We start from the raw sequence: 20,963 nt of genomic DNA on the forward strand, positions 1-20,963 counted from the left end.
CGGGCAAATGCTCATCACCCCAAGAAAACACGTCCAAATTGCGACCAAGGAAATTTTTCAACTTCTCTTCCAGCTCAGGAGGTAATTCGGTCCCGATCTTTAGGGTTTTCTTGGGATCAGTTGGAATTATTGCCACATGTTTCAGAGTTTCGGTTGCTGTTATTCTCTCTTTGTTCTGGGCTTCTTCATCCACCAAATTTATTCCGTTTTCACGTAAAATTTTTCCAGGTTTTGGTGCTCTTTCCTCACTAGAAACTTGTCTTTTACGATTTCCTGATGAACCCCGCAATGTCACCGCATGACATTCTCTGGCTAGACGATGGCCACAATGGCTTCTCCTACTCCTCCTGGAGTCCGAAACTTCAGCTTCATATGATATGTCGATCCGATGGCTTGGAATATATTGAAACTTGTTCGTTCCAATATCACATTGTACGCAGATGAAGCCTTTACTACAAGGAATTTCACCATCTTAGTAGACCGTTTGGGGTAAGAACCTAAGGAAAGAGGGAGCGTTACTTCTCCCAAAGCTTCAACTATTTCTCCGGAAAATCCGACTAGTGGAGTGTTGACTGGAGTTAACTGTGCATTACTAATATCCAACTTCACGAATGCATCATGAAAAATTATGTCGGCCGAACTTCCTGAATCCACTAGAATTTTCTTTACCCAAAAATTGGAGATTGTGGCTGAGATGATTAAAGCATCATTATGTGTGCCCCGAGGGTTCTCCAGATCTTTGTCACTGAATGCTAATCCATCTTGGATGGTTCCAATTTCATATATCGACAAGGATATGGGGCTAGATAAGTTGTTGGTTCCTTTTGCTGCCCGTAGAAGGGCTTTTCTTGCATTGTTTGAGTCGCCACAAGCAGGCCCCCCAGTGATTACGGCGATTACCCCTCCCGAGGGCAAATTTTCATCAACTCGTTCATGCTGTTTCCCAGTTTCATCATGGTGCTTTTGATTTTCACGTTTTGGTTGTTCATCCCGACGTCTGTCATCTCGTTTTTCACCGCGGGATTTGTCCACAAAATTTCCCAAATGCCCGCGTTTTATGAGTTTTTCAATTTCTGCTCGCAAACTGAAGCAATCTTCTGTAGTATGACTTTTATCTTTATGAAAATGGCAGTACTTGTCCGAACGCTGACGCTTTGGGTTATTTTGCATTGGGCGAGGGGGACGCAACAACCCTTGTTTTTCAGCCACTACCAGTATATCGGTCAGACGTGCATTGAGGGGTGTATTTTGGAGGCGGGGGCTCTGTGTTGTTCGTTTCTTGTCTCGCTTTCTAATATCTGATTTATCTTCTTCTCTCTTTCTTTTATTCAAGTAGTGTGGCTTTACAGATTCTTCAACCCGTATGTATTTCTCAGTTCTTTCCAATAATTCCTCTAAGTTTTTGGGCGGCCTTCCCGCTATGGATTCTTTGAACTTCCGATGGCGTAAGTTTTGTTGCATTATTCCAGCTAACAAATCATGGTTCACGTGTAAGACTTCGTGCACCGCATGAGTAAATCGCCGAACATAGTCCCTCAAGCATTCTCCTTCTTTTTGAATGACTGTGAACAAATATGCTGCTTTTTTTGGGTATTTTTTGTTAATTGAGAATTGCTGGATGAAGCAGTCAGTAAGTTGCTCCAAATTGGCAATAGATCCAGAGGGTAACTTATTGAACCATGTGACTTCCTGATAATGTTGTTCGGAAAATTTTACAGTATGCAGCATCTGTGATATCATACAAATCCGCTTTCGCGTAGAATTTGTCAATATGGTCTTGGGGGTCACTCGTTCCATCGAACTCAGGTAAGCTGGGGATTTTGACTCCCTTTGGTAATGCTTCAGATAATATGTCATCAGTGAAGGGGCTTCGACGTGACGGAAAAATTGCGGACATATTCTCTCCAGTTACATGTGTGTGAGGTCCATCCTTCCGAGCTGGATTAGTGATCTTGTTTTCGCCAGAAATGTCATGAACTGTGTGAACACTTGCTTCACCGTCTTTCTGAGTAGTATTTTTCTTGGTCCCCCCTTGATATTTATCATTCACTTTAGACTTATCTTTATTTGGGTCTCCGTTATTAGGGTCAAGAGATGACGAGCCTTCAGTTTGAGCCTTTTTCTTGCTGCTTTTGCGCTTGCGGGTTTCTAGGTACTGAGCAACTACATCTTTTGCTGCGAGTGCTGCTGTGTTTTCCATTAGCGCAGTCAAGTCTTCACGGGTGAGAGTAATACTCGGCGGTGCGTTTTCATTGTTATTATTTCCTTGAGATATTTTTGAAGTAATATGTGTTCTCAATGACGTAGTGAACGGGTTTTCACAGACGGCGCCAAGCTGATGTAGCCAAAAATCACTTGTACTCGACACGTTGCTTCCACAAAGTCCGAAGTATGAATAAGTCCTTGTACGTTCCCATGGGAGATCTTCAGTGGGTTGTTCCTACGTCACAAAACAAAGTCAGAAGAGCCGGGAGGGTTCCCGGAGAAGGCGCTCCGATGCTCAATTCAGCGATTACTCAAGGAATAATAATCGAGAGTAGAGCGATATAGTGCTTAAGAAAGTGTGTACCTTAATAATGAGGTGACTTGAGTTATTTATAGATATTCAGAGAGTTTCATGGGCTTGAGCCTCTTATGGGCTTTTGTAGAATTCAGGGTCTGCTTGAATTAAATATATATAATATTTAAATAAGTTTGGGCCTCAAAAATATTTGGAGTGGACCTTCATGATTGGGCTCAGTCCCAGTTGAATTTTTAGGTGTAACCTATCATATATGAATGTAGTTTATCGGCCGGGTTACAATAGAAATTAATAATGATAATGGTAATAATTTTCTTTTTTGATGAAAAAATATATTAAATGTAACTATTATATTAAGAAATGTGAAAATATGAAATTGTTTTTGAAATACACGCACAAAAAATTAAGTGAAAAATGAAGTCTGAATGGTCCTTCCTATGTTTATTCGACCATCGAACTTCTTTCCTTAAAAGTGGTTAGGTGAGACTGAGTGAGCTTTCATGCACTGTTTAAGACAGTAACATTATAAATATTTTGGCATGTGAAATTATTATTATTAAATAATCAAATTGGTAAGTAAATTATTTAAAATAGTCTAACTAATTGTTATATATTAGACCAAATTAAATTAAAATTTACCCTTTTTCCTTGCCACTTCATTGTACTAATAGTACAAGATTCGGTAATGAAATTGCAGGCTGCCTTTTATTATGCATCTCAAATAAGAAACAATACTAACACGTATAACGTGTTTTCAATATCAATTTATTTACTATTTAGACTCTTACTTATTTTTAGTAATTTGATTGCGGCGTGCATAATCTTTTTCGTGGCCTCTTTTGGGCTCAAATTATTTATTGCCTTCGTAAACGAGAAAGAGAAAGGAAACAAAACGAATGGGACAATGGATGTAATATATTCGATAGAGACGAGGGGTTTTATTCAATAATTAAGCAAAAGCTATCGGTTAATTAATTTGTTCTCGTTTTCATGTTTTTGGGAAAGAGTATGGGTGATGGGTGAAATATTTTCAAAATACTAGTATTCGGTTACACGCATTGCATGTTTGTATAATTTATTATTTAATAAAAAATGAAAAAATAAATAAATTGTGAATTAAAAAAATACAAAAACAAAGTGTTCGTATAACCGAATGTTAAAAAAATGTGACATTTTTGTCATTAAATAGCTATCAAAGAACAAAAGTATAAGAGCATACTAATGCACCAAATTCCAATTCATGCTTAATATAATATGGTATGTTAAATTAAATTATGATAATGTTAGCATTGTGATGAATGACACTAAAAAGTCTCAAGTTTAGAAATATAATGATAAATATTTTGTTCCGGCCATTGACATGAAGTTGTACACATTATCAATTGTCGATGTCATGTGACTCATGTCTATGTTTTTCATATTCTAACCAAAACTTTTTGACGTTGCGTTAGTATTTTTGAGATATAAGACTAAAAAAAATCAAAATCAATACACTAAAACAAATTTTTTGAATTTTTAATGGATCGAAACCCAAAATAAAACAAGTTAGATTACCAAAAGAATTAATTATATAAACATAATTTTCATGATAAAGTCACTAAAATTCTATAGAAATAATAACAATGAAATATGATAAAGTATTTATTAAATAGAAAGGGTAAAATAAATATCTTAAATAGTAAAAATAGAAGGATCCTATTTCTGTTTATAAATAAGAATTGTTTCCATTATGTAAGCATGTCTTTTCCCGGAATGATTTTTTTCCCACGTATGCAAATTTAAAACTATTTTGACAAACATTGTCAGACAAATTTTTTTTTAAGAGTGACGTAATATTTTTATTTACTATTTTTTCATATTTATACTTGTACAGTTAAAATGAATTTCGTTTCTGGCACTGGAAATCAATGGATAGTAAAGATGAGGATGTAATAGCCTGTTTTCCTCTAGATATCACTAGTCTTCCCATGATTTAAGATATTTGTAAAAATTAATTAAAGGACAAAAGCAATTTGAGAGTAGAAATTGTAGAAATGTAGATGTAATAGTCTGCAATCTAGTATTATTGGGTTTTACATTTTAAAAGGACTTGTCATGAGCTAACTCAAAACATAGTCACTCTTTAGTTCACTTCAAGAGAAAAAAATTTCCCATGCGAAATTTTGAAACCATGTAAAAAAAAATCATATTTTAAGTAAATACAATATTTCTTAATATTTTTGTGATACTAACAAAGTATGAATTCATAATGTAAATGGTACTTTAGGATTGTAAAAGGATTTTAATCAAAATTATTAGTTTATGAAAAAGAAATGTTATTTGACATGGAAACATAATTCGTAATATTTAGGCTTTCTTAATATGAAATATTCCTAATTAATAGGCTGCAATGAGTATTAAAATAGATTACAAGTTAGAATATTGATCAGAATTTCAAAATAAAAGTGTTAATAGTCAATACACTCCAGCTGCAGTAACTTCTATTGCCACACAGCATGTAAGTTGTAACACAGTCCTACGGATAATGCAAGATCTCAATCATAGCCCATACTCACCATAGATAGAGAAACATCAACCAAATACGATTTATCTTTGATTAGTTTCCGTCTAGCATTCGCATCTCCAGCAGATTTAGGCTAGGAATCAACTGCGTGTAACAGACCATCAACGTCCAAGAAAGCTGGCAGGAGATTGCATACCCTTTCCACTGCTAACATCATCATATGGTTCAGATCCATCGACGCAAAGGGCATTATTGTTGACGCTCACCTCAGAGCTAGCATTACTGCTTGTAGCGAGAGGAGAATCCGAGACACTTGCCGCTCTGCCTCTGTTTGGACCAGATCTCACACTATACATGGAGCTTGCAGGGATGTTGGTGGTCAGTGGACGTAGATTACCAGGAATTGTTCGCCTTATGTCCTAATAAAGAGTAGAAACCAGAAGTTATTGTTCCAAAAAGAAAAGAAAAAATAAAAGATTGCCCTAAAATTGTTCTCATCAATCATAATAAAAATCCACTGGTGAGATGTTGTTTCAAAGATAAGCTGAAAAAAAAAATTGATATGAAAAAATGAGCTGAAAATTCAACCCTACCCTATACAAATAGAACGATGATAGAAAACCATGGCTATTATAGCTATATTATATGAATATTGCAGGAGAAAAGACAAGACTATCATAGATACCATATGTCTCATAGCCATGTCTAAAGATTTCTTGGAGAGCATTCTTCCAAAGCCTGCGCTGTCTGGTGAAGCAGACTTGCCAGATACATTGCTGCGGGGTGAGTGTTTGTCATCTTGCTTCGGGGGAATTAGTTTCCGCATATTTATTACCCTGTCAACAATTTTGGTCCCAAGAAGAACAGGGCTCACGTTGTCATTAGCTTTAGCACGCAACCGATTTACAGCTGGCACAGGCACAGAACTTCCACTGTTATGAATTACACCATTAGGAGGCCGCCCTCTAGCTGGAGAACACGATTGACGTCTGATTCTTCCATTTGAAACCGGTTCAATGGATGATGATCGAGAACTTGGTGCTCCAGGTCTGCCTCTAGTGACTGAGGGAGGCCTGTCGGACAGAGATGTCCTCAGATTTGGTGGGGCATCGAGGGAGAACCCGGGCATGTCTGAAGGCTTCCATGGTTTTGGTCGTGTAACAGGAGAACTTGGCCGCTGCGGTGCCAGATTTTTCTCTGAATTAGAAACGGACTTGGAAACTGAAGGAGAAGAAGTTACCGACTTAACAGAAATGACAGTCGAGCTTGTCATGCTTGAACCTGTCATTGGCCTACGAGTTGGAGTCGCGGCCCTAGGAACAGAGTTGGATGCAGGTATAGAGGATCGACTTGTAGGTGTTGACGATCTTATGGTAGACCTTGAAGTAGGAGTTATTGATCTTGCAGGCGCAACAGGTTTTGTCGAGGTTAAGGCAGGACGAGAAGTAGGTGTTGCAGATCTTGCAGGTTTGGATGTGGTTGATGTTATTTTGGATGATGAAGTTGAGGTTGATTTCGTCGAAGTGGCTAACGATGGTCTTGTTGATACTATCGAGGTGGATCTAGATTGTGAACTAACAGTTTGACGTCCTGTGGGAGTGGCTGGTCTTGATCCAGGACCCCCAGAAGAAGATGGTCGGCGGAGACCTCCAGTAGAGGTATTCAATCCAGGTGAAGAAGTTGGCTGTCTGGAGGATAAATTGCTCCTTGCAGAAGACTCAGGCTGGGGATTTGCCAGCTTCAACCATGGGAAACAATTTGTATAACAAAATCAGCCTTTTTTGAAGATATATTTTAAAATAAATTCAAGTTCTTTTAACACTATAGCAGATTAGCAATACTGCTGTTTCCTTCCGTGTATAAATTAGCTAACAATTTCAACTATTAGGAGGAAAAAGTCCATAGCACTCAACAAAAATTTAAGTCAATTCGGAATCACTCAGTGTTCTCTTCCAAATAATTTCAAAAATGAAACACTAGAAGTCAACTATACTTGTCAAAGTTCATGTTCACACATCTGATTCGATATTGACCTTTTCACGGATTTAAACACGGATAGAACAATCTCCAAATATTTCAGCTAATTTATGCTAAACAAATATGGAAAATAGAAGTTCGATTAATTTCACATTTTCTGCAAGTATGTAAATTGGAATGCTGTATATTCTGTTCATCTGAACCAAAAAAACCCCACGAAAAAAAAGGGAAAAAAAATACAGGCATATATAATGTCATCTTACTCTAGACTTCAGTGCAGTAGGATTAGCTTTTGGAGCTCCCAGCTGACTCATAACAGTTTTATGAGATTCCATTTCCAGCGATGGAAAAAGAGGAGTACCAGGAGGTGTTAAAAGCCTGAGACCATAAGAAATTATTTGACAGTGTCGAGGAATGAATGATGATGAAATGAAAAAGAATTGGAAATTCCGGTCAATTTGACAGAAGTATGTTGTCATATAATCAAACCTATTAAACTTGAAAAAAAAAAAAAAGAAATTGTCGTGGAAGTGATGCATAACTGAGAAATAACATATGCCAATTGCAAGTAGCGATCATTAATCTTTCAAAGGTAAATCATGAAAGAAAAAACAAGATACATTGCTTAAGCTTTAACTGCAAAGAAACACTTCATAAAGCCAGTGAATGATTTGCTTCAGCATTTTTTATACAAACTGTATTTCTAAGCACAATCACATAAAAAATTTCAAAAATGCGCTACCAATCATCGCAAGTCAGAATACATAAATAAAGAAGCACCCAACTGATATTTACAATTACCATTCATAATCATTTTTATCATTGTCTGAATTGAGAAAATCATCACTGCCTGTCTTCCTCACGGGTGCAGGTGGAGCCGAGGGTATATTAAATAATGGCGAACCACCAGATACCATTTCTGTGAACAAAGAATACAAATGAAAAACTTTAAGGCTACTCGTATAGAAAGCTCAATTTTGTTACAGTAATTTACTAATGCAATCCAGTCTTGAACTGCATTCAGATCCACCAAAAAGATACCAAACCAGTGCTGTAATATATGATAGACGACACGTTACCCATTTCCATATTCTAATAAACAATTATCAACTAACTCAATACAACCAATCAACACTCGTATACATGAGTTCACTAGAAAATAGAAAATAAAAATAAAAATAAAAATAAAAGGTTAGATAATGATATTCAGCAATACCCATTGAAGAATCCAACTCGTCGGAGTTCTGAAAAAGAAGATTATTCCTATCCTTATCTTGCTTCCGCATTTCACGAAACAATGCCAAATCCTCGTCTTTGTTATCTTTCATTCTCAGGCTTCCCATTTTCCCCCTCTCCGGCGCCCTAAAACTTCGATTCATCACAAAAATAAAACAGAAAAACCACAAGAACGGTTAAAAACCCTAACGGCTCATCGACATTCTACCATCTCCAAACTCGAAAAACCCAGCTTCTCGTTCTCCCGAATTTACAGATCAAAATTCAAGCTTTACCCCCCCTCAAACAACTAGGAACAAAACCCAGCTGAAAGAGACCCGCATTTCAAATTCTTTGCTTATAACGCCATAATTCCACGTTTCCCCCCAACATACGGAGTTGCTAACACCTACGGAGAAGAAAAGTAAGACACATTATGCATTTTTTCACACGTGAATGCATTCGAATGTAGCAAGAAAAGCGGGGGAAATGGAGCAGAAACGTAAGATTTCGTAAGAAGGGATACAAAAACAATGAATTTCGAGATCGGAGATGGTGGGTACGGTCGCAATTTCGAGGGAAAACGAGGGATATAACAGGAAATCAAAGGGGTTTATTCAATTTTTTTCTCGCCTGCTTGTCTTCTCTTTAAAGTTACGTTACCCAATAATAATTGTTTCGGGGCAGCTGAGGACTTTATAATTACGAGACTGCCCCTACCGGATTGGGTGTGTTTTTGAATGTTCAGGTGATTATTGTGTATTTACAATCTGCTCCTGAAACTATTGATATTTTCATTTATGGCTGAATAATTTGGATATTATTTATTATGTTCATCAAAGTGCAACTTTGAGTCGAGTCTTTTTCCATAACCTGACAGTTCGCTGAAGAGGGTAAAGTTCATTGTTTTTTTTATGTCATTTGTTTCGTAGGAGTAAATCGTGTTTGTCCTATTCTTGGAAACAGGATTTTTTAAAATATATATATATATGGATATTTGGTGGATCTGGCGAAGTCTCTCTCGGTTCAAATTCTCAGATTTTGCTTTTTAAATTTTCAAAACCACAAAAAGGAAAGGAAATAAATGAATCAAATCCACGAAATTGGTTAATATTTAAGGGATTTGGATCCCAATGTTATTCTTAATAATATAGACCCTCTTTGAAAAGTGAATGCAACAAAAACTGAAACTTTATTGGGGGAGGGAAAGTAAGTGGCAAATGTCCCTCTTTTCCCACCAATGGGCAATGGATAGATTGAGCCAAAGATGGCTCAAAAAAATGACTAAAAAAAGAAACCCAAAAAAAGGTCTCATTTAAAAGAGTAATCTTTCCATGCCAAGTTGAATTCCACTGTTGAATCTTGTACTTCTACTGTTGAACTTGTACAAAAGTTTGGGTAAAAGTGAAAATAAACACATTACAATTGGAAGTGAAAAAAAATAGAAGCTTTTGATAGTGGTTTCACACCTCATTACAATACGAGTTGGTTAATCGATCGGTTTCACACCTCATTACCTCGCGATGTTTTCGTCTGGATGTTCTTCAATTCAAACGTCTCTCAAGGAGATCACAAGCAACCTGAAACAGAGTTTTTTACATGAGTTTTGAGAAACTTTCGTGAGAGAAAGACCGATGACCTGATTTGATATATTTCTCCCAAAGGTACTAACGCTGACAGCACGTACAAGCCGACTTAAACTCAGATGAACCAATGTTGGACCTTAATCAATCGTGTCCCACCCCAAAGGGTTGTTCAGCCATTTATAAATCCGGATAGCAAAATTGATCCCTTTGATATGGCAACCTTCAAAATACTTCTCAAGATTTTGCACGACCCAGCTCTGTAAGTTAAATACCAGATCAATCAAACTTACCTTTTTAACAAATAGACTGTTTTTTTCCTCCTTTCTTTGTTTCCAAGATCTGGCAGTTACTGAACATTCTATTGCTATCATCAATTGCTGATTCCTCTGCTACTTAATGCAGACTCAACAAGCTTAACCTTTTTGCTGTTCTCACTGTTCATCAGTGAGAGTTTTTCAAGTGAAGATTTAAGCTGAGATAACTCGTTGTCTTGGATCCGAGACACCCTTCTTTCTGAGATCTGTTTTTGTCGATTTGAGGAATCAACCTGCTGAGAATGTTTGTGTCTTGTCAATCTCGCATTCAAAGATTCAATTGAAGAGTGCAAGGCATCCAACTCCATTCCAGTAAACTTATCTGCATAGAGTATAAGCAAAAACATAGATTCAATTTTACAAAGGATCAATCCCAGAAAGCATTATTTCTACGATGGTGCGACTATAATAAGAGAATCGATCACAGATAGAGAGAAACTGCCAAAACAAATTTAAGTACTACATGTATGGTCAGATCCCCCTATGTATTTAATAGGCATGATTCTTGAGGCATGCATCACATCAGACGGCAAAAATACTCAACAGTTTCACAGAAAGATGTAATGCATTTAGCTGTAACTTCATGTTTACATGCAATTGTCTAATTTAAGAAATACAACCCCAGTCCGAAAAATATTTATTTTCTTATTTAGAAAAAATCTACATCCCTAACCAAGAATCTTTTCTATATTAAATTTCACTATCAAGTGTCAACTTCCGCCTAAGAGCAACAACCATTTAGCATTTGTAAGATTGAACCACTGCAAACTGCAAAGTAATAACCCTGCACTGGAATCATATCCTATTTATATACGTAAACATGTGTCCACTAAAAATATGTATTTCACAAAAATAGCTTTGCGTGAGATTCTGGCTCTTTGATATACATGACACAGGAAAGCAGGGAAAATATAACCAAGGTATGCAATTTTAAATCTACTAGCAAATCCAATCGAAATCGATGACTTGCACATACGGAGATTCAGTCTTTTGTTTTATCTTACTCCTGGACTAAAAGCACTACGGCCCTATTTGGTCGCTTCCCAAACTCTTATGCACTCAACTCCACTCAACTCACAATATCATAATAAAATCTGTACATGCAAAATTCCACTCAATTTTGTTTCAAAGTTATCAATCAAATCATCGGCTCAAATATCAAGTCAACTGTCTGACACATAATTGTCACGCATTCACATACTTGTTTCTGCACTTATTCACATACTTTATTTCACTTTTTTTATACAAGATTAGACATCACTTTACTACATAAAACACCAACTTTCAAAATTATATCCAAACAACATTCCAAAAACTATTTCTCAAGTTTTTTTCATAACTTCTAGGTTGAATTGGGTCGAAAGTTCAACCCAGCAACGCCTAGATATTTTCAGATGTCTCCTATTAAAAAAAAGATATTTTCAGACGTCCAGCCTCACACAATCTTGACCGCAGCATAAGCAGTTGCACCTCAATTGACAATAATGAATAAACTTTCATAAAAAATTAAGAAAAAATAAAGATTATATTATTAAAGAGCTAATGCAATGAAGCATGAGACAATTTCAGATCAAACCGTAGACAAAAAAAAAACTCAATTTACCAAGTTCTAGTTTGAAATCTCGTTCTGCTTTTGATAATGGCTTTTTCTGTAAACCTGGCAGACTCCTCAAGTTTTGTAAGCGCGTTTCTAGGGAACTGTGAAGTTTAACTGCAGAGTCTATGTGATCCTCAATTTTCTCCTGTTTCTTTTCAACATCCAAAAGTTTCTGCTGCACTTCGCGTAAACGAGAATGTTGATTGTCAATTATTTTCTTCAAATGAGGCCCATGGTGCTGGAGTTCGAAGTATACCTAGAAACGATAAAACATTGTCAGGCAGAACAAGATAAAGCTTTCCAAAAAAAAAACGCTTCACATTTAAAAAGATACGCAAATCAGTCACAGCCAAAGACATGCACATACGAATAAGTGTAATATCTAATTATTGGAAAGCATAACTAGATTTTTAAACATGATACATCATGGATATGCGCACATATATAGTGAGGTATTACCTTGTGTGCGTACTCCACATAATTTTCGTGAAAAAGCTTGAAATACTGATGAAGCATTGATCGTCCTTCAATAGAATCAGCAGTCACAGAGCGTAAATTTGGTGCGGTTGAGGGTAATAGAACTACTTTAGGCCCGCTAAGGAGTTCTTTGCTGATTACTGTGGGAGTATCTGCATCTGTTGCCTCTTCCACAGAAACAGTTTCCCTCTCGCTATAAATAGCATGAGTAAGCAATTCATTCCAGGTCTCCATGCAAAGCACTACGCATTCATGATAAGAAGTAAGTCCCACAATCCATGAACCTCCAGATGAATCCGACAATGTCAAGAAACCATGAAGGGGCTCCGGTGAGGAGGATTCTCCAGGGCATGTGCTAAGAACAGAAAAGACGGATGGAGTTTTCATTGGTTTTTCCTTGCCAATGGTCTGACTAGTGAAAGGGAGAAAATGCAAGACTATTGAATCTATCCCACCATCATGAAGGCAAAATATTCTTTCTGGAACAAGAGGATCAGAAGTCATTGAAATTAGAGAACCACCTTTCTTAGGCAAAGCTAAATCCACAATAGCCAGACGGAGTAAAGGAGGTGGATAACCCAACCAAATAGTATCACTAGGAGGTTGGTCGAGCTTCAGAATTGAGAGATTAGTGGGAGCTAGTTCACAAATCATAGCAGCACCAAACATCTGACCAAGTGAATCAACACAAACACGGGGTGCAGTACCCATCTCCCAGACTGGCTGAATTTCATCAGCTAAAGCATCAAGTTGTAGTTGCCCGCCACTCCAAGCAGTCATAAGAATTGTATCTTTTCCAACTAAGTTGTAAAGAAGACTGACCGCACGCCCTTCACATACTCCTCTCTGAATTACAGCCTTTTCTGCCACCCCATCACACACTTTACGAAGAGGGCCCTGCATCAACATATTGATACTAAGAAATATTACATTTTTTCCATGGAAGGTATACATTGGTGGTGTCTATAGTGCCAGGCACCATTTTTCAAAAACTTGACAAGCCCACAAATACAAAAAGAAGATACCTGCAATGAAACAGATGCATCCATTAACACAAAAGGCTGAGCTTTGACAGCGAATATATTGCCATCGACTCCTCCTTGGAGAGCTAATTCAGGAAATGTTGACTCCAGCCAAGAGATTGCCAGATTAGAATTATTAACAGCTTTTGAATTGGTAGATTTAAGCCCAAATGTAACGGCATCATTATGCATTTCCAATAGTGATTCCCATTTATACACACTGTAAAAAAATGACTCACGTATAAGTCTTCACAGCATGAGAATATAGCAAAATAAGTGGGGGAAAAAAAAAAGAAGAAAAGGAAAGGAGCAACGGAAAAAAAAAAAAAAAACAAAACAAAATCACCACAACCCAGATCAGCCTAATCATTAACATTTAACATGTTACTAAGGCAGATTTTTCACCAGACTAAATTTTATTAAATATTTGGCACTACATGAACTGACTACTAGATGGTTGTGAACTTTCAATGATAGAATAGTTTGCATTTAAACAAATAGCAACCCTCAAATGGCAATATTTTTGGTGAAGTGCCATTTTTCAGGTTTGTTAGCAGAAATAAAATTGGCATCTCCTAAATGGAGAAAAACGCAGAAGATGATGAATGGAATTACCTTCCAAAAGGAACAATCGGGCAAATGATGTAAGTGGATCCATCACTAAACAAGATAAAAATCTGCACAAAGACCAGGACCACAAGTCATTTTTACAGATTAACATAAAATAAATATTTAAACATAACCAAGTTCTCAAGAGGAGATAACAACCTATATGGCAAATAAAATTCAAGTTGCTATAAGGCACAAAAATAAGACAGTTCATCAGAAAATTGAGTGATGTAATAAGCAATAATCACTGGAAGACATCAACGAAATAGGCAGGCAAGCTCTCCCAACAAGCAAAAGAACCTTCAGACAATCAGTTGCCCAAAACATAGCAATTAATGATATCAAACAGGTGTAGAGAGCAAGCGATCATGAACATTTAAGCCATTATCCCAAATAATTAGCATGCCGTCATGACCATGGATATTTACGTTATCAATGAAAAACATTACAAAGTTTATTGCATGACATGCTTCACACATCAGCCATAAAGAACAAAGTAATTCTGCAGGCAACCATGCAGAACTAAAAACCCATAAGAATTTCTTACACTGAACTTGTCCCACAAATGATCTGCCCCGAAAGAGAAATCAACAGGACATATTGCTGCTGCATTTCCAGAAAGACCAAGTTCTCCAGGTTGCAAATAATATTCCTGTTCCGGTTGCCCAATTGCGGCAGACAAATCAAACATTCTGCAAAAAAAGAGTAGTACGTCATGATAGAGCACGTTTTTAAGTTTTATATCACGATAAATGACACCCAGACAATTAAGAAAGGATCATATTACAAATATTCTTTATCGTACAGAATAAATATTATTCAGAAGATAAGGATTAATTAAAGAATTTCCAATTTTATTTCTTTAGAAGCCATGCACATGTAAAGGAGGAAAGCCTTTTGCAATTATACTAATTCGCATCCCACAGTCCCTTGAATGCTATTTTTGTATCAAAATGTAATTCATAAACCGGCTTCACTGATAAACAAATTGTCAAGAACAATAGCAGTCTTAACCTTTCAAGGAACTGAGGTTGTGATCAAACCATTATCTGACAAAATGCACCACAATAAGCATAGTTTATTTGCCAAATCTTGTAGATCAGTAATTTGCAATAGATGTCAAAGAAGGAAGCGACACCTGAAAACAGAATCCGAGGAAAGAACTCCTAAGTGAGTGTCACTGAAAGGGTGCCAAGATATCCGAAGAAGGCGTATGGAATTGTTGCTTCCAAAGTAAATTTCTGAACCAATAGAAACGGTCCTGTAAACGGTTAGGGAAATGACAATGTCATTTCATTCTTCTATAGCTCAAAACATTAAACAATGCCCCATCACATTCAATATATTCAGTTATTCATCAAGCAAAAGGTATTGTTTGTTTACGTACACAAGCAGGAAGACAGAAGAACGAAATTAAGATTTCTATGAGCCATACACCGATGCCTGAGCAGAAGTCACCGACTAAGATTTTCATTTATTAATACATATGTGATGGCCAGAGAGTTGGAAGATATACGAGACATTTACAAATACAATACAGATACAGTGGCCGAGGTTAAGCATCAAGTCTCGAACAAGACACTGCGAGCATGTTTGAAGATGCTTTCCAGAAATCTTATCTTTCTACAGCCCATAACTACACCTCCGTTCCACTTTCATATCTAGTTATACAATCCTTGTTCCCAACTCAACTTTGATCAATTCCAAAATCAGCACTATTGTTATATTCTATAACATATTACAAGATACTCAATTTTTTGAATTTTTCATATTCACAAGTAGAAAGGTAGATCATAGATGTATATATCATGCCATTAATGATTCATCATATTCTTTCTATGGACATTTACAATAAAATGTATACTTTACACACACGCACGCACACACGTATAGCAAATCTCAGTTCAGTTTAAGGAAATATTCCAAGAAATATTTTCCAGGAACACCGGGAATGAAACCACACACCCCATATGCTGCAGTAGAAAACTTAAATTTTGTACTGATGACTGATCTAAATGCACGTAAAGCAAGCAGAATATTTTTAATTAGAAGAACAGTCGAAGTTTTTATTAAATTTTACCTACAGATGATAGTATTTTCTTCCCTTGATGCTCGCCCATAAAGGTATATAACACGTAAACCATCCTGCCCAGCAAGAAGCAATGCAGATCCATTTTTGTTTATGGAAATCTTATTGACATCAAAACAAACTGGGACATCTGCTTGCAACACCTGTAAACGATCGCAACGAGTATAAGCTTAGCACATAGACTTACCACATTAGGAAAAAAAGACTGGAAAGGTTATCACTCTCAATACCTTCAAATATAATGGGCCTTAATTGATAGTACAGTGATTTGTCATTATTACTGTAGCTTATTATTTAAAAAGTTTATTTACCACTTCAATTACCAAGTATGCAGAGCGAAACTATACTACCTCCATCCACAAATGCATCTTTAATTTACAGATAGGATACTTTCTAAGCTTTCCGACAAGCTTTGTTTGAGAATTTCACTTACAGTTCATTTGATAAACTTCATAAAACCTTTAACTCCTTGAAAAAGCCGCAGTACCAAAACTCACAGCACATGAAAACATCATTTGCACACAGAAACACATATACTGCGTAGGAATCCTAAAAGACAACATTATGAACGCGAAAACTCGCAGAAAAAATACCTTAGACGGGAAACCGGCGGAAATGGACTCCGGGTCGGGGTCACCCAATCGAATCGACACCCAGTGCAGACATTTCTTGTACGAGTCCCATACGTAGAGTCGAGAAGCTCCGTCCCATGCCATAAGATTCGTCGGCGTTTTGGAGGCCGAGACCGCGGATTTGGTGGTGGTTGAAAAGACCGGGTGGCTTTGAAGTGGAAGCCATTGGAGCTCAGCCTTTGGAGTCGAACCCGACGGCGGAGGGGAAACAGATTGGCGGCCGTCCGTTTCAGTTAACTCGTAGCTGAACCTCATGTTCTCTCTCTCTCTCTCTCTCTCGACAACGTTATTCACCGTCTCCAGGGCATCAGAGAAATTATACGACGTCGTCTTAGGGCTTCGTTAATCACAAATTCAAATCGTTCTGTGGATAATTAATAAAAATTACTTACGATTATATTATATTATATATTTTAAATATTTGCGTTTTTGGGCTTCCTTGTGTGTCTTGGGCCAACTAATTAAACTGTTTCCACAGAACACAGATGTTGGCCCATTATCAAAAGAAAATCCGGCCTTTTAGTAGTAATAATAATAATCTATAGACTTGATCACTTGAATCACCATTATTTTTAATATTTTATTTTTCTCCTGTATTCGTAAAAACGTCGTGGCTAAGCTTGAGAACATTACATTTTAGGGGACTAAAAGTGAAAAAATCATTATCAAGGGGACTAAATGGTAATTATCTTTATTTTATCAGTTACAAAAACAGCCCAGGAACCGAATCCAGCTGTTCGAGATTCTTACAAGTTACGAACTAACATATTCTTTATGAAGGCATCTCATGTGTACCTAATTATTTTGTTGTTTTATCATTGCACCAAATAATTAATATACTTAACCTTAAAGGCCCACTCTTTATCAATGGGGAATAAATAATGTAGCCCACATTTTTAAATGATTTGGTAGTTGTCCTTGTTTTTGTCTCTCAAAAATTCACGTACCCATTGGCCCAAAAAAAAAAAATCACTTACTCACATTAGGTACGGGCCCATAAAAAAATTTTACCAGATGTGAACTTTTATATACAATTTTCTTAATAAAAGATCATGTAAAAAAATGATTTTTAAATAAAATAAGAAAATGGTCCTCTACTTGGCGGCGGTGGGGATCTTATTGTTGAGTGCACTTGCTTGAAATATGATTGTGGCAATATAGTTATAACGCACTTGAATCTGTCATATTAGAACTTGGGCCATTATTTTATTCTTAAAAATGGGATGTATGATCTGTAAAATCCTGTGATGACATCAAGAAAAAGATTAAGCGTGGGGGCTAATTGGATGCTTATCTTGAAATTTAAGTTGCAAATGATGTAGGGGAATAGATGATCGTGCTCATAAATAAGATGACGAATGATGTTAATGATATATGATATTAACTTAATCTATATAATTCGAGCCAAATAATGAATAAAACAAAGATGAATATTCAATTAATATCTTATTTTCTGCATCAACCAATTATTTTATATATAGGTGTAGAATGACCCCGAAACTAATGGAATATATGTTATAGCTTATAGCTTGTTGAGCGAAGAATTATCACAACATCAATCCCGTGCATAAGATTTTTTTTCCTCATTTGATGTTACGGATGTAAATTCAATCCTCATTGTCAAAAGTTCCCAAATCCCGAACCATGTTCTCTACACTCTAGTGAGTGAGTCCAGCCTAGCATTAGCTTAAAAAGCGAATATTTTGTGGAGCCTATATATGCAGACTCCAATATAATCCTTGCTGGTGGTATATATGGATAAGGCTTTCCAGATTGGATGATATATCATCCTTTTTTTAAAATCATTAATACAAATGAAGAAAGTACTGTCAAATTTTATTTCCGTTGAACAAAGCAATCAAACACTTTATAATCATCCATTTCATTTTTAAGCCCACAAAATAACTATCCATGGAAAATATACAATTCTTTTCTTTTTATGTTGCGTTGAAAAATTTTTAATTCATGAATTTTAAATATATTCTTGTTATTTATAAAATTAAAGCAATAATAAACTTCAAAATCCATCATTTTCTGTTTAATATTTCAAATTAATCAAAATAGATTTCAAGATCACCAAGTAATAAAGGTGTTATTTAAAACTCATCGTACTTTATATAATTAATTAATGTGTAAATAAGTAAAATATAGACATCAATAGAACTATAATTCAAATCCATTGATTCTAACTAGATGTGTCAAAATGAGCCGGCGGGGTGGGTCGGCCCACAATCCGTCGTAACCCACCATTAGGTGGGGCGGGGCGGTTCACCTTTTAGGCGGGTTGAAAAAACACCAACACAACCCACCTATTTTAGGTGGCGAAACAGACCAACCCGACGGGCTCACGTGTAAATTAACGGATTTTTGCGGGCCAACCCGCAACCCACCACAATCCACCATTAGGCGGGGCGGTGCGGGCCGGCTCACCTTTTAGACGAGTTGAAAAATTGTCAACCCAACCCATCAATTTTTTATAACGAGGCGGGCCAACCCGACGGGCCTAGCTCATTTTGACACCTCTAATTCTAACAATACCCAAAAAAAAAATTAACATCATCTCAAATATAACCAAAAAAATCGTATAGTATTCTCACATAAACTTACAAATTAAAATAATTTTTTTTTTTGGGCGCTAATCAAGAACTAAGAACCCTGCGGTAGCACGACCTCAAAACATTTTTTTTTTTTCTGAGAACACCTGCAGCAGTTCTCGATTATTGGTGCATTTTCTTCGAAACAATACAAATACTACACAATATATATTTACAATTAATGTCCTCTTTTGCCGACTTTTTGCTTCTTTCTATGTAAAATGTGATCTTTTGACCTGCATGCGTGCATCGAACCAATTCCCCCCTTCCCCTGAAGATTACCCATTTAAAAATCTCGGAAAATTCGTCACTCATTCATGATTTCGTGTTTGACTTGGTTTCGGCTATTCGTATGAAAATCTCTTGTTGGCTTGTTGAAGTATTTTTTGGTGACATCTAGGAAACCCATTCTTGCAAGCAGATACCTGTCGCGAAATGTGGCATTCATCAGCACTATTGAAATAGTCCACCAAAATATATAAATAAATGTAATTGTGTTTTTTTTCAAATATGGGTTTTTCTTTCTAGTTTCTAGAATCCATTTCTTATATTAAATTTCTGAATTAACTTAAATTTTATTGTATCTCAAATTGTGGTTTAATTTTAATGAAAATAAAAAATAAGAGCTGGTGAGTACTTACGGCTTCGATGTCGATTTTGTAAACAAGAAGTTTTCTTCGTTCCCGGCAACTGGTTCTATATGCCACTGCTATGTGCCCGATGGCCAATCCTACAGACGAAACGAACAGACTCAACTCCGTTGCTTCGGCGTACGCGCCGCCGCTTGAATGGCCGCCGTTCGTCAATACGTAGGAGGCCTTCAATGACACGAACACCAACGACGCCGCCGAGCAGACGGTGGCGGCTCCAAGGTACGGCCACCTCGACAACTTCGGGCCGTCGCAGAGACTGTAAACACCTGAAAGATCGATATAAGAAACACAAAACAAATCAGCTTGCAGCTTTGATTTTAGCTAGCCCATGTGCAACAGTACGAGTAAACAAGAAATATCTATGTATATACTTACATAGGATGATAGCTGATCGAGCAATGGAGACGAGGGGAATATCGATGAGGGAGAGGCGAAAGTCGTAGCTATTGAGATGGACCAAAAGGGTTTGGAGAGTGAAAGAAGGCGGCGGAAGAGAGGCGGAGAAGAGGGCGGAGGGAAGAAGTACGTCGGCGATTATCAGAAGAATCGGGGCTGAAAATAAGAGCAAAGAAACCAACATGGTGATCAAGAAGAACAGAGTCTTCATCCATCTTGGAACTAGAAGAAATGCTAATTTCTTTAATGCTTTTTCTTCTTTCAAGAAACCCATTAACAAACTTCGCGCGATATGGATGGAGAATTTCTGTGTGAGAAAAAATCGAGGGAAAAAGCTAAGGGATATTAACAGAGAAAGGGAAATGGAGAAGAAGGAGAGAGGAAGGAGGGGAGATTTACAAAAATGGAGGGGAAGAAGGTTCTAAATAGTACTTTTGACTTCAATGGGGAAAATGACTTGCAAATTGGAACTTTACACGCCTCCGGCTAAGGATATTGGTCAAATCGGGGAGGCTTAATTAATTCATCAAATTAAATTAAAGTTATAATATTCTTAACATTTTATTAAAGATTTTCAAGTTATATTTTCTCAGAATATTAGCCATCACGCCAAGATCTCTGGGTTCAGTGGGAAATGTGATCAGGCCCCAAGATCCAACATCTTTTGGATTCGAGTCTCACTTATACTCAGTTGTTTAGTTAGCTAAAAATTGTCACTTTTAAAAAAACAATTTCACGAATCAATTTTGTAAAATAAATATTTAATTTTTGTTCACTT

The 20,963-nt window shown here is 36.7% G+C and overlaps 3 protein-coding genes across 4 annotated transcripts; all 3 read right to left on the minus strand.

The window, feature by feature from the left end:
- Positions 1 to 4,892: 4,892 nt before the first annotated feature.
- On the minus strand, positions 4,893 to 8,879 carry LOC140882620 (uncharacterized). The gene is made up of 5 exons (XM_073288730.1): positions 8,218 to 8,879; positions 7,803 to 7,920; positions 7,265 to 7,379; positions 5,710 to 6,762; positions 4,893 to 5,443 (listed from the first exon to the last, which is right to left on the minus strand). Exons 1-5 carry the CDS (start codon positions 8,378 to 8,380, stop codon positions 5,186 to 5,188), a joined length of 1,707 nt encoding a protein of 568 aa, XP_073144831.1. The 5' UTR covers positions 8,381 to 8,879; the 3' UTR covers positions 4,893 to 5,185.
- A 646-nt stretch (positions 8,880 to 9,525) lies between these two features.
- Positions 9,526 to 16,885, minus strand: LOC140880573 (nuclear pore complex protein NUP88). Of its 2 annotated transcripts, none has more exons than XM_073285135.1 (9): positions 16,504 to 16,885; positions 15,902 to 16,053; positions 14,960 to 15,082; positions 14,369 to 14,513; positions 13,828 to 13,889; positions 13,216 to 13,432; positions 12,173 to 13,087; positions 11,720 to 11,969; positions 9,526 to 10,438 (listed from the first exon to the last, which is right to left on the minus strand). In XM_073285135.1, exons 1-9 carry the CDS (start codon positions 16,795 to 16,797, stop codon positions 10,173 to 10,175), a joined length of 2,424 nt encoding a protein of 807 aa, XP_073141236.1. In that variant the 5' UTR covers positions 16,798 to 16,885; the 3' UTR covers positions 9,526 to 10,172. The 2 variants fall into 2 exon arrangements, with proteins under 2 accessions (XP_073141236.1, XP_073141237.1); XM_073285136.1 differs by having other exon boundaries at positions 14,960 to 15,062; positions 16,504 to 16,642.
- A 2,225-nt stretch (positions 16,886 to 19,110) lies between these two features.
- LOC140883612 (uncharacterized) lies at positions 19,111 to 20,570 on the minus strand. Its single transcript, XM_073290155.1, has 3 exons — positions 20,165 to 20,570; positions 19,778 to 20,055; positions 19,111 to 19,561 (listed from the first exon to the last, which is right to left on the minus strand). Exons 1-3 carry the CDS (start codon positions 20,457 to 20,459, stop codon positions 19,481 to 19,483), a joined length of 654 nt encoding a protein of 217 aa, XP_073146256.1. The 5' UTR covers positions 20,460 to 20,570; the 3' UTR covers positions 19,111 to 19,480.
- Between the last annotated feature and the right edge of the window lie 393 nt (positions 20,571 to 20,963).

This window comes from Henckelia pumila, chromosome 2 (assembly GCF_033568475.1).
Source record: "Henckelia pumila isolate YLH828 chromosome 2, ASM3356847v2, whole genome shotgun sequence".
In the NCBI taxonomy this organism is placed as follows: Eukaryota; Viridiplantae; Streptophyta; class Magnoliopsida; order Lamiales; family Gesneriaceae; genus Henckelia; species Henckelia pumila.